General features: G+C 48.3%; 1 protein-coding gene across 1 annotated transcript; it reads left to right on the forward strand.

Moving 5' to 3' along the window:
- The first annotated feature begins 8,941 nt into the window (after positions 1 to 8,941).
- LOC102706546 lies at positions 8,942 to 11,768 on the forward strand. The gene is made up of 7 exons (XM_006650242.3): positions 8,942 to 9,619; positions 9,723 to 9,863; positions 9,949 to 10,062; positions 10,161 to 10,334; positions 10,813 to 10,928; positions 11,021 to 11,084; positions 11,581 to 11,768. The coding sequence occupies exons 1-7, from the start codon at positions 9,173 to 9,175 to the stop codon at positions 11,593 to 11,595; spliced, it is 1,071 nt and encodes a 356-aa protein (XP_006650305.2). The 5' UTR covers positions 8,942 to 9,172; the 3' UTR covers positions 11,596 to 11,768.
- Positions 11,769 to 12,480: the final 712 nt, after the last annotated feature.

The raw sequence follows: 12,480 nt of genomic DNA on the forward strand, positions 1-12,480 counted from the left end.
CGGCAAGGAGGAGGGATGGGTGACATTGAGTCGGCGAGGTGGCGGCAACATCCGGAGCACGGAGAGCGGCGCGCGGGCGACGAGGTCGGGCGCGACGGATATGGGGAAGAAGAGGCGGCAAGCGCGCGGGGATGTCCTCCGGCGGCGGCGAAGGTCGGCGGAGGGTTGGCGAGGTCGAGGCGGAGGTGGTGACATGGTTGGATGGCGACGACCGGCGTCCGGCGGCGAGATCGAAAGGCGGTGGCGAGCTTGGACGCGGTGGAAGCTTCAGGCGGAGGGGGAAAAGTGGGCGGCGGCGCGCGCGGGGGAGCTATTTATGGCGCGGGGTAGCGCGGCTAGGGCGGGCGGCCGTTGTAGACCGAGTCGGCCACGGCGCGGACTCGGCGGTGGCCGTTGTGGGCGGTGGAGGCAGAGTTGGTTTCGACGGCGAAGGCGGAGTTGGTTCCGGCGGCGGCGCGGCGCGGGCTCTATTCGGCCGGGCGAGGGAGGCGAGGCGGCCTTCAGCGACGCGCAGGCACTGGGCCGAGGCGGCGGCGAGCGAGCGGGGCCGGCGGCCCAAGCTAAGGGTGGAGGGCGTGCGGCGTGGGGGAGAGAGGGGCGATGGGTCGGTCAGCTCCGGGCCGGCCTGAAAGGGAGAAAGGGAGAGGAAGGAAAAAGAAAAAGGAGGGGAAAAAAGAAAAAGAAAAGAGGGAGGGAAATTGGACTTCGGCCCAATTTAAGAAGCAAGGGAAAAGGAAAAAGAAAAAGAAGGGAAAAGGAAAGCCCCACTTTTGCCGAATTTTAGATTAATTTGTTTGGCAAAATTTTATACTCTGTAATTTAAGTTTAAATCCTGTTAATCGATTTGGAACCACGATTTAATTAAATTACTTTATTTAGAGAGATTTTTCCTGAGTTAATTAAACCAATTATTATTTACAAATTTTTTTACGAATTTAGGCTTGGGATAAAACTCTGGGTGTGACAAACCTACCCCCTTAAACGGAATCTCGACCCCGAGATTCGGAGGTGCTGGCGAAGAGGTGCGGGTGGGCAGCCTTGAGCTCATCTTCCCTTTCCCAGGTTGCTTCTTCCTCTGAGTGGTGACTCCACTGAACACTGCAGAATCTCATCATACGGTTCCGAGTCTTCCTTTCACTGGTTTTCAGGATCCATGCTGACTTCTCCACCTAAGTCAGATCTTCCGGTAGATCGATGTGCTCGGAGTTGGTCTGTTCCTCGGCACACGGAGACAGTTCTTGAGCTGTGACACATGGAACACGTCATGGATTCTGGCCATGTTAGCAGGGAGTTCTAACTGATACGCAACTTCTCCCCTGTGTTCCACTATTCGGTATGGTCCCACGAACCGTGGTGCCAACTTTCTCTTGGTCTGAAACCGATGTACTCCTCGCAAAGGTGTGACGTGGAGGTACACGTAGTCTCCTACTTCGAAGAATAAGTCTCTTCGGCGGTTATCTGCATAACTCTTCTGCCAAGTTTGAGCTGTTTTCAACCTTTCACGGATTATTCTGACTTTTTCTTCTGCCTGACTCAAAACCTCAGTTCCGAAAACTTGACGCTCTCCTGTTTGATCCCAGAAGAGGGGTGTACGACACCTCCGACCATACAAAGCTTCAAAGGTGTCATCTGCAAACTAGCTTGATATCTGTTATTGTATGAGAACTCTGGATACGGCAAATTCTTATCCCATGTTCCACCAAAGTCGAGGGCACAAGCTCTGAGCATGTCTTCAAGAATTTGATTTACCCTTTCCGTCTGACCACCCGTCTGCGGATGATAAGTTGTGCTGAAATTCAGCCGGGTTCCCAATTCCTCTTGCAACTTCTGCCAGAACTTTGAGGTAAACTGACTTCCTCGATCAGAAACAATCTTTTTAGGTACCCCATGTAGACACATGATCCTAGCCAAGTAAATCTCGGCTAGTCTCTTCCCTGAGTAGGTAGTGTGAACTGGTATATTCGTCAATCGATCCTCGATTACCCAAATCGACTCATGACCGGCAGCGGTCCTCGGTAAACCAGTGATGAAATCCATCCCGATTTCTTCCCATTTCCATTCTGGAATATGAAGAGGCTGCAACAGTCCTGCTGGCCTTTGGTATTCTGCTTTGACTCATTGACAGACATCTTACAAGGCGACATATTCTGCAATTTCTCTCTTTATACTAACCCACCAAAACTTTTACTTGAGATCTTGATACATTTTTGTACTCCCAGGATGGATAGAATACTGGGTTTGATGAGCCTCTTGAAGTATCAACTCCTATCGGCGTCAGTGCGGACATCCTCGGGGGCATATCACGCTAGGCGATTGAACTCATGAAGATACTCGGTCACCGTCTTGATACCTTGTTGCAAAGCGCAGAATTCACGCTTCTTTTGTGTGACTATTCCGTCAGGGATGTGCGCTTTGCGGAAGTTGAGACAGAACTCCGCCCAAGTCACTTCTGTGGTAGCGGTGCGAGTAACCAGGAAATTATCCCACCAAGCAGAGGCGGGACCCATCAGCTGGTGTGTGGCGAAGGAGACCTTCTCTTGGTTAGTGCACTGCAGTAGATTGAGCTTCTTCTCAATGGCATGGAGCCAATCATTTGCCTCCACGGGGTTGGTAGTGCTTGAGAAGGTCGGGGGACGAACATGGAGGAACTCCGGCAACTTGGACTGCACTGGGGGTGGTCCATATTGTTGTTGGTTGTTTTGGTGCTGGTTCACGAGCTGTTGTAGCACCTGTTGATGCTGTTGTTGTTGCTGCTGCATCTGCTGCATCATTAAGGTGAGCATTTGTGTCTGGCTAGCAAGGATTTGAGCGAGTGACGGATTCTCTGGTGGAGGAGGTGGGTGAGGTCCTTCGGTGCTGGAGTTATCGGTGTCGCGGTTGCCGTTGTAGGTGTTCACCATCTGCAGGAGCAGGAGGGAACAAAAAGAGAAAGAAGAAAAAGAAACGACTAAGCAAACAAGGGCTTTATTTAATTAATGAACTGTAATTGTCTTGCTTAATAAACATGCTTAAAAACCACACAACTCCTGGCGGTACAACCATAACCCTACTACTGCTATGGTTCACCACTAGCCCCAAACGAAGCAAACCTAACACACCAAAACTAGCACACAACGACTAAAGAACGAAGCTAATGGTGACGTCTAGTGCACAGAAGGAGAGAGGCGGTCGATGGTAGGGCACGGATCTTCTTCCTCGTCTTCGGAACGGCTCCTAGAGTTGTTGGGGAGACCGTCTTCATCTTCACCAGAGGCGGACTCACTGCTGGTAGAGACTGTGACGGTGCCATTGCGGTTTCTTGCAGTGTTTAAGGGGGAGGCGCCGTCCTCGGGAACCGGGGTCGGAGACGTTGGCACCATCTGCATTAGCGGTCTTGGTTCATCTGGGGCACCGGGGTGGGACTGAACTCTTAGTGGCCCGCGGGTTCGCTTCCTTGCTGGAAGGCGAAGCCTCGCACCACCGGGCTCTAGGAGTCCTTTGAGTCTGGCATTCCTTCTTCAGGCGCTCGATCTCATCCTGCAGCCGAACGATCTGGGTGAGCTTGGCGTCGCTCAGGGCCTTGGACGCTTCATGAATGTCGTGATGCATCCGGTCGAGGCCTTGCAGCACCGTGCACATCCTACCGAAGGTAGGGTCTTGCTCACTACGGGCAGACCGAAACCTGCTGACCATGGAATTGGGTCCACGACCAAGGTGATATCGGTAAGCCAAATGCCAAAACGTCAGGTCATGCCTGGCCCTGAGCATTGTCATCAGACTGTAGGCGGCCTCCTTTCATGCATGCTCATGCGAGCCTCTGGCTCCTTCTGCTTCCATCTTAGGAAGGTAACTGGGGATTCCGTGTAGCTCCAACCTGACAGGTGGGGAAACTCGCCTTCGAGAGGGTGGATCGTAGTGTATTCCGGTTCATAGGGGTATCCTGCCGTGAAGGACACTTTTGCCAACTCTGCCACAAATCCATCCATTCCAAGTCCACGATGGAACAAGGGGTGGTTGGCCATCTAAAGAACAACAAGGATTTAGAATCAATGGATGCAAAATGATAAATAAATCATAAAAGAAACAAAGTAAATAAAGTTTTACCCGTAAATCAATTTACTCACGCTTTTCAACCAGAGAGATTTAGCTTTTAAATAACTCATCCCTTTGAAAAGCACTAACCTATTTTCAAAGCAACTCTAACTTTCACAAACTATGCACAAATATGAAAAGTAGAGAGCTCTTAGGGTTTCCATTGGGTTGATCCTACGGTCAAAGCAGGGAATCCGCCCATAACCGTGGGCACGGCTATTCAAATAGATTATACTCTGATCAGAGGTGTACTACTATACCCACAAGACACGACTCCACTACCCTTGAACGTGCGCCGACATACCACCATGGCATACCAACCGTGATAGGTCCCGTCAGATTACCCTCCCTATTTAATCGCACCAAACTTCAGATTTCACCCCCTCTTTTACACCAAGTCGGGCAGTCGCCTCTTGTGCCTTGGTAGATCCAAAAGCAGCAAAGGCTTTCGTTACACCACGATTGCCCGTCCATACTCCATCACGCCTACCCTTGCCTTGGTACGTCAAATAGTTCGAAGCCATGCTTCAGATCCCACCTTACCCATTCGGCATGTGGTTAGCACTAACTTACTTCTAGGGTTTCTCGTGAACCGGTCCATAATTGCCATGGGTGCGACTCTCAAAACCATGCACCCACAACCCACCATTATCAATATTTTAGTAGACATTAACCCGAACTGGGTGATGAATCATAATTAACAACTATCCAGAATTAGTAATGATTAAGTGTGATCCCATGAGCTACTTGTTCTAAGCACGACTAAGCATTAACCTAGGCCTAACTCTACTCAAGTTACCCCTGGTCTTACATGAATAAAGTTGGATAATCAACGGCATAATAATAAGGATTACCCGAAAAATAAATACATTAAATACTTTAATTAAAACAATACATATTTGAATAAATAAAGCGAGGAATTTGCAATAATAGGTTCAATATGATCAAAGATGAGCGCCACTTGCCTTGCTCTGGCCCCTGGGGAACTTCGGCGACGATCTCGAAATAAACCGGCTCTTCGGCGGGGTCCAAATCTAAGCGACAAAGCACAAATATAAATAAAACAGGCACAAACTCTACTGAAACAGCAAAAGAAACTATTTTTAATTGATTCTTGACAATTTTATTAATCTAATGAAATTTGAATGGATCTAAACGGAGACTAGACGAATTAGATATGAATTTTAGAAGTTTTCTGGGTTTTTAACTAAACAGAAAAGTCCTAAATCAATTATTGGGCAATTAACAGGGCTTGCTGACGTCAGCGAGGAGAGAGGGAGGGTAGCGCCGATAGGTGGGCCCCGCATGCAGTGAGAGGGAGGGGTGAGGGGAGGATGACGTGCGGGCCCAGGGAAGAGAGAGAGGAGGGGTGGCTGACTAGTGGGTCCCGCGGGGAGGAGAGAGGAGAGGGGGCGATCGGCGGCCGACGAGTGGGACCCGTCAGTTGGGAGAGAGGGAGGGAGGAGGAGGTGTGGCCGACGGGTGGGGCCCGTGGGTCAGAGAGGGAGAGCAGGGGAGATCGGCTCGGCCGGGAAAGAAGGATCGGCGACGGCGACGACCAGCGGCCCGAGAGCGACGACGGCGGTGGCGGGGCAGTGCCGGGTGCAGGACAACGGGTGGCGGCGCACGGCGTCAAGGGCGACGGCGACGGTGCGCAGGAAGGCGGGCCAATTGCACGGGAAGATGGGCGCGTCACCACGTCGGCATGGCAGTGGTGTCGTCGGGCGGCACTTTGACGGCGACGTCCGACGGTCCACGATGCCCGATGACGGTGCGGGTAGCCTAACGGCGGCGGTGGGACGATCGGGGAGGAGGAGAGGGAGGTGGGGACGCTCACCGGCAGTGGCGGAGGTGGCGGCGAGTCAACGAGGAGGAGGGATGGGTGACGGCGAGTCGGCGAGGTGGTGGCAATGGCGATGACCAGCGGCGCGCGGGCGACGAGGTCGGGCGCGACGGCAACGGGGAAGAAGAGGCGGCGAGGGCGCGGGGATGTCCTCCGGCGGCGGCGAAGGTCGGCGGAGGGTTGGCGAGGTCGAGCCGGAGGTGGTGACGTGGCTGGATTGCTACGACCGGCGTCCGGCGGCGAGATCGAAAGGCGGCGGCGAGCTTGGGCGCGGCGGAAGCTTTAGGCGGAGGGGGAAAAGTGGGCGGCGGCGCGTGCGAGGGAGCTATTTATGGCGTGGGGTAGTGCAGCTAGGGCGGACGGTCGTTGTAGACCGAGTCGGCAACGGCGCGGACTCCGCGGCGGCTGTTGCGGGCGGCGGAGGCGGAGGCGGAGTTGGTTCCGGCGGCGGTGCGGCGCGGGCTCGGTTCGACCGGGCGAGGGAGGCGAGGCGGACTTCAACGGCGTGCGGGCAGTAGGCCGAGGCGGTGGCGAGCGAGCTGGGCCGGTGGCCCAGGCGTAGGGAGGGGGGCGTGCAGCGCGGGGGAGAGAGGGGCGATGGGCCGGTCGGCTCCGAGCCAGCTCGAGAGGGAGAAAGGGAGAGGAAGGAAAAAGAAAAATGAGGGGAAAAAAGAAAAACAAAAGAGGGAGAAAAATTGGACTTCGGCCCAATTTGAGAAGCAAGGGAAAAAGAGAAAGAAAAAGAAGGAAAAAAGAAAAGCCCCATTTTTGCCGAATTTTAGATTAATTTGTTTGGCAAAATTTTTTACTCTGTAATTTAAGTTTAAATCCTATTAATTGATTTGGAACCATGATTTAATTAAATTACTTTCTTTAGAGAGATTTTTTCTGAGTTAATTAAGCCAATTATTATTTACGAATTTTTTTACGAATTTAGGCTTGGGATAAAACTCCGGGTGTGACACTATGACACTACGAATAAGAAGAAACTAACAACTATTTAGTCACGACCCTCCTCTCACCTATTGAGCGTAGTATCACAAAAAGATATAGTAGTACTAAGGTTACCACCGATACCTCTTGCTGAGAAACATGGAAAGAGCCAAAAAAAAGAGAGAAGTTTTCCCTTCTCGTCATCCAATTTAGGCATATGATACTGTTACCCTATTTAGGGAGTTTTTGACGGTTGCAACTTCTCATATTATCTTTAGTTATCAGAAGTTATCTTCCAATGACACTTAAGTTATAAGATTTGAGCAATTTTCCCATCCTTAAGTAGGTACCATGAGGTACCACTGTTTTCTATCTAAAATTTGGTACCTCTTGGTACCTTAGGTACTAGGAGGTATCAAATTTTATATAAAAACAGTGATACTTTATGGTACCTCCTCAAGGATAAGAAAAATGCTCATAAGATTTTGCACTAGTAAATTTCAAAAAGTAAACTAGAACATAAGCTGGATTTTCTATATTTTCTCCGGTTAGCTTCTCATCCAGTGCTCCTTAAAATATTAAACTCTTCAAATAGGGTCTATATGGCCATATTTAGCTACAATATCTCTGCAATCAGCTAACCAGCTCATGCAACATAGAGCTTTGTTTTTCTTAGCAGCTTATGTCTCTGCTATATTACAGTCGTAGCTTATGTCATGAACTCGTACTCAAGAAAATTAAAAGGAGTAAGAGCGAGAATGTAAAAACTGATATCGATTAATCGGTAGAGTGCACTAAGAACTTTATTAATATATAGTAACATATTTGTTAAGGAGTTTAAAACAACCACAACAATTCAACTTTTCTTTACATTCTTACAAATATTTCTAGTGAAACCCAACTTGTCCAACCATTTATGCTTATACTTATAAGACAAATTTAAAATTTTAACTTTAAATTTAAAGTTGATTTTGTGATTTTTTTATCGTAATTTATTTTCTAACATTATCTTTTAGATCAATAAAATATATTTTTTTTCTATAAATTATTTTTCATTTATAAATACGGTCGTAACCATCCGTCTCGACCTGAACTGAACTTATGTCTGCCTTAGCATAAAACTTATGCCGTTATACTGGACCAAGCGATGGTATGGATACAAGACGGGCGAGAGGAACAGCCAGAAAAAGCCAAGAGAAACCCAGCACGGAAGGCAGAAAGGAAGAGGATTTTAATCATATCTGACTTGGTTTTGTGGGAGGACCTGAGTAGCCTGTCAATTCGGTAATCCCAGTGTGCAGCAGCAACGAACTCGATCGGGGGGCGTTTTTTTTTGGGTCAGATCCATCCGGTGGGCGCAGAATAGGAATGCGTTTTACTGGCCGGGGCACGACGCGCAGCCTCGTCCACGCAACCCGAGCCGTGAATCGCCACGACAACGTGTGGATCGGAGCGGAGCAACTGTCCAAGTCCTACTACTCTCAGACTCGAGTGTTGTACATGTGTACTACTACTCCTCCTGCCTGCCTGACCGCGACTCGGGGCATCAAATTACCATGTCAGGAAATACACGATTCTTTTGCTAAACATATACTACCTTTTTGATTTATTTTAAAAACTTACATAATTATTAATGATTTCATTATGATTTGATTTATTATCTAAATAAACTTTAAATATGACTTATAATTTTATATATTTGTATAAAAGTTTTAAATAATACACCGTGTATCCACCGCCAACAACGGCGTATAGAAAGACGGAAAGGGTAACGTAATTGAGCTACTCTCTACTGCAGGAGACGAGGTCGAACAGTGGCGTACTAGCAATTACCGATTTATAAACAAAAATTCAATTTTATGAGACGGAGAAAAAAATATCCGGGCGATACACACACCTGGCCACCAGCAGAATCTCCCCGTCTCCGCTCCTCCGTGGAAATTTCGACTCCCGTCCGTGCCGCGCTGGCCCAGCCGTGAGTGAGACCAACATGTGGCGCCGAGGCCGCCGTCCTCCGGCCTCCCGAGTTCCACACCACACGCCCACCACATCCACAATTAATAATCCATCCATCCATCCATCAAAAAATTAGCTATCCCAGCGAGAGTCGGCCGAGTTGGACTGGACGCGAGATTCTCCGGCGAGCGCGCGCGCACACACGACACGATCCCGCGGCGCGCTCGCGTCCACGCCCTCTCGCCACACATCCACAGGCGACGCCGCGGTTAAAAAACCCTCCGCTTCCGCCACGCTCTGCGGTGTTGCCTGTGTTGGTGGTGGTGGTGGTAGGCTAGGAGGAGGAGGAGGAGGAGGAGGAGAGTGGTGATGGCGGCGATGGCGGCGGCCGTGGCCGCGTCCCCCTCCCCCGCCGCCGCCTCCGGCCGGCTCCTCCGCGGCGGCCACCCGCTCCCCTCCTCGTCGCTGCTCCGCCTGACGCGGTCGTCGAGGCGGCTACGGCTGCTGCCGCCGGCGCGCGTCGCGGCGGCGGAGGAGGCGGACGTGCTCCCGGGGCCTGGGGCCGAGGGGGAGATGGCGGCGGGGAGGCTGGAGGAGCAGCCCGAGGGGGCGATCGGGGGGAGCCAGCTCGACATCGGGGGGCTCGCCTTCCAGGGGGACATGGGGGGAGGGTTCGCCGGCGGGAGCGGCGGGACCGGGGCCGGCGGCGGGGACGGCAACAAGATGCTGGACCGCGGCATCAACACCGCCATCGTGCTCGGCGCCAGCACCTACGCGCTCACCAAGCTCCTCACCGTCGACCACGACTACTGGCATGTACGGAACCCTGTCGATTCCAGCCCAAAATCATTTTGTTCCATTCTTTTCCCCCGAGCTGTTCGAAATTGACTCCGTTCCGCGATTGGATTGGAGGTTGCAGGGGTGGACGATCTTCGAGATCCTGCGGTACATGCCGGAGCACAACTGGTCGGCGTACGAGGAGGCACTCAAGACCAACCCGGTGCTCGCCAAGATGATGATTAGTGGCGTCGTCTACTCCCTCGGCGACTGGATTGCACAGGTGTGCAGACGGCCTCCATGGCAGCTGCACTTTGCATATTTGCGATAGCTAAATCACCTAATTCCATTGCTGCTGATGCTTGCAGTGCTACGAAGGCAAGCCGATCTTTGAGTTCGACCGTGCTCGGATGTTCCGGTCCGGCCTCGTAGGGTTCACGCTTCACGGCTCCCTTTCGCATTACTACTACCATTTCTGTGAGGTAACGACCACTGTGACCTTCCATGGTCGACCGCCTAAAAGCTTTGTGTCATTGTTGATATGGTGGATGATATGGGGCCATCTGTTCTCCTGGCTCAGGCACTGTTCCCGTTCAAGGATTGGTGGGTTGTTCCCGCAAAGGTTGCGTTCGATCAGACGGCCTGGTCTGCGATGTGGAACAGTATCTACTTTGTGGTATTGGGGTTCCTTCGTTTTGAATCACCGTCCACTACTTTCAGTGAGCTCAAATCCACGTTTTGGCCCATGCTTACTGTAAGCACTAATCTTTCCTTTGTATTATAGTGATGCCTTAATTGAGTTCCCTAGTATTTTCCCCGGAATTGAAAGTTTATGGTTTCATTTTATACAACAAAGATGTAGCTGTGCAGTAGATTTGCTGTCAAGTGTTCTTGAAAGCAAAACCATGGTCCGTAGTCATGGGTTTTGGTACCCTTATCCTCAATTTGTTCAAATGATTCTATGGATTCATTGCTCGGTACACAAGTACACATATTTTTGGTTCATTTTAACATTTTGTCCTGAAATGATTATTGTCATGCGTATAATTTCTTGAACTTTTAGGTCTACAAGTTACTCTTCAAATTTCCCTTCTAATCTGAAGGGATTGGGCATGCCCATCCTCCATTCATAATCATTCTATAATCACCCAGTTATTTTCTAATTTCAAAAATTGTTTTACAATGTTTTGCTGCTAACAGTGACCTTATGTTGGTTTCAATTATTATTGTAGGCTGGGTGGAAGTTATGGCCTTTTGCGCACTTAGTTACATATGGTCTAATTCCTGTTGAACAAAGACTTCTGTGGGTTGACTGCGTGGAGTTAATCTGGGTTACAATACTGTCAACGTAAGTCCAATCATGCCAATCTTAATTTATTACTATGGCAGCCTGATTATTTTGCCAAAGATAACAAAAGTTTCTCATTTCTTGTTTGCCAGTTACTCCAATGAGAAATCTGAAGCAAGGAACTCTGAGGATGCTTCCACAGCAAATGCTTCCAATGTATGGAACAATTTAATGGAAAATAAGAGCAAATTTCACAAAGCTACATATACTTTGATCAAATTATCATAAAACTACAGATTTAGTACTAAACTTATCACAAAGCTACAGATTTAAAGCCAAATATTACAAAACTACAAATTTAGTATTGAAATTATCACAAAACTATATATTTTAGAGTTTAAATCCCTATCACTACCATTGTGTTGGAGCTATAAACATTATAGTTTTGTGATAGAATTAATGCTACACCTATAGTTTTGGGATAATTTTGCTACTAAATTTGTAGTTCTGTGATACTCTATAAAATCTGTAGTTTTATGATAAACTTAGTACTAAATCTGTACTTTTGTGATTTAATAGGTTAAATCTGTAGTTTTACAATAGTTTGGTGAAAATATATGTAGTTTTATGAAATATACTCTAAAAATAAACAGTTAGATAACCTGTCACAAAATTGTCGTTCTAACACCCAAAATTCATTGCCTTTCTACAGGACAATTCAAGATAGCGATCAGTACAGCCAGCCAAGCTTCTCTTCACCTTGGTCCCTTTGGGCTTGTATATATTGTACAATTCGTAGCTGCAGCTCTGCAGGTGTAACATTTTGGCAAAGATACATGAAACATATAAGCTGTGCAGCAAATGCCAAAGGCAATCAAAACGAAATTACCTACACAGGATTTTTTTAAAATGGCTGGAAGGACTTCCATATAAGTGGAATTAAGTAGGTGAGTCTCAAACCTAGGATTTTTTTTTATTTTTTAAACCTTTTTAATAAATAATTTTATTACTAAACCTCAGGAGAAACTATTTTCATTAGATGAACCTTTTGACCACGCTACCAACATTGACGTGACAATATAACGCTGTCATTTAAAGTATTTGGCGTGGCAAATTTGTCACGCCATTGTCGTTGGTGTGGCAAGACAATGCTGTCACGCCGGCGACAATGGCGTGGTTAAAAGGTTTATAAAAATATTTTTCTTCAAGGTTTAGTAATAAAATTATTTATTAAAAAAGTTTAAGAAATAGAAAATTTCCAAACCTAGCCTGGGGCACACCAACTTGTGGTGTTAGCCAGAAGACTCAGTTTTTCTTTTTTGACACCTAATTAACTGCATAGGATCAACCGTCTTGCAAATTTGGAAGCCATTTTTGCTGAAAACAGCCTAGCATCGAACATTCGAACCATGCTATGCCAGGAGCAAAATTTATACACCTACACATTGACATTTCGGCATGGATGCAATTTGCTCTCATTGTCCTAGAAAAAGCCAAATTCACACTATGTCTAGATTTATTCTCAAGAATAGGTTATTTCTAGAACAGGGAGTACACAACAATCAACAGAGACGCTTGTACACAAAAAGCTTCCTCAGCCTCGCAACCATAA

This window comes from Oryza brachyantha, chromosome 3 (assembly GCF_000231095.2).
Source record: "Oryza brachyantha chromosome 3, ObraRS2, whole genome shotgun sequence".
NCBI lineage: Eukaryota > Viridiplantae > Streptophyta > Magnoliopsida > Poales > Poaceae > Oryza > Oryza brachyantha.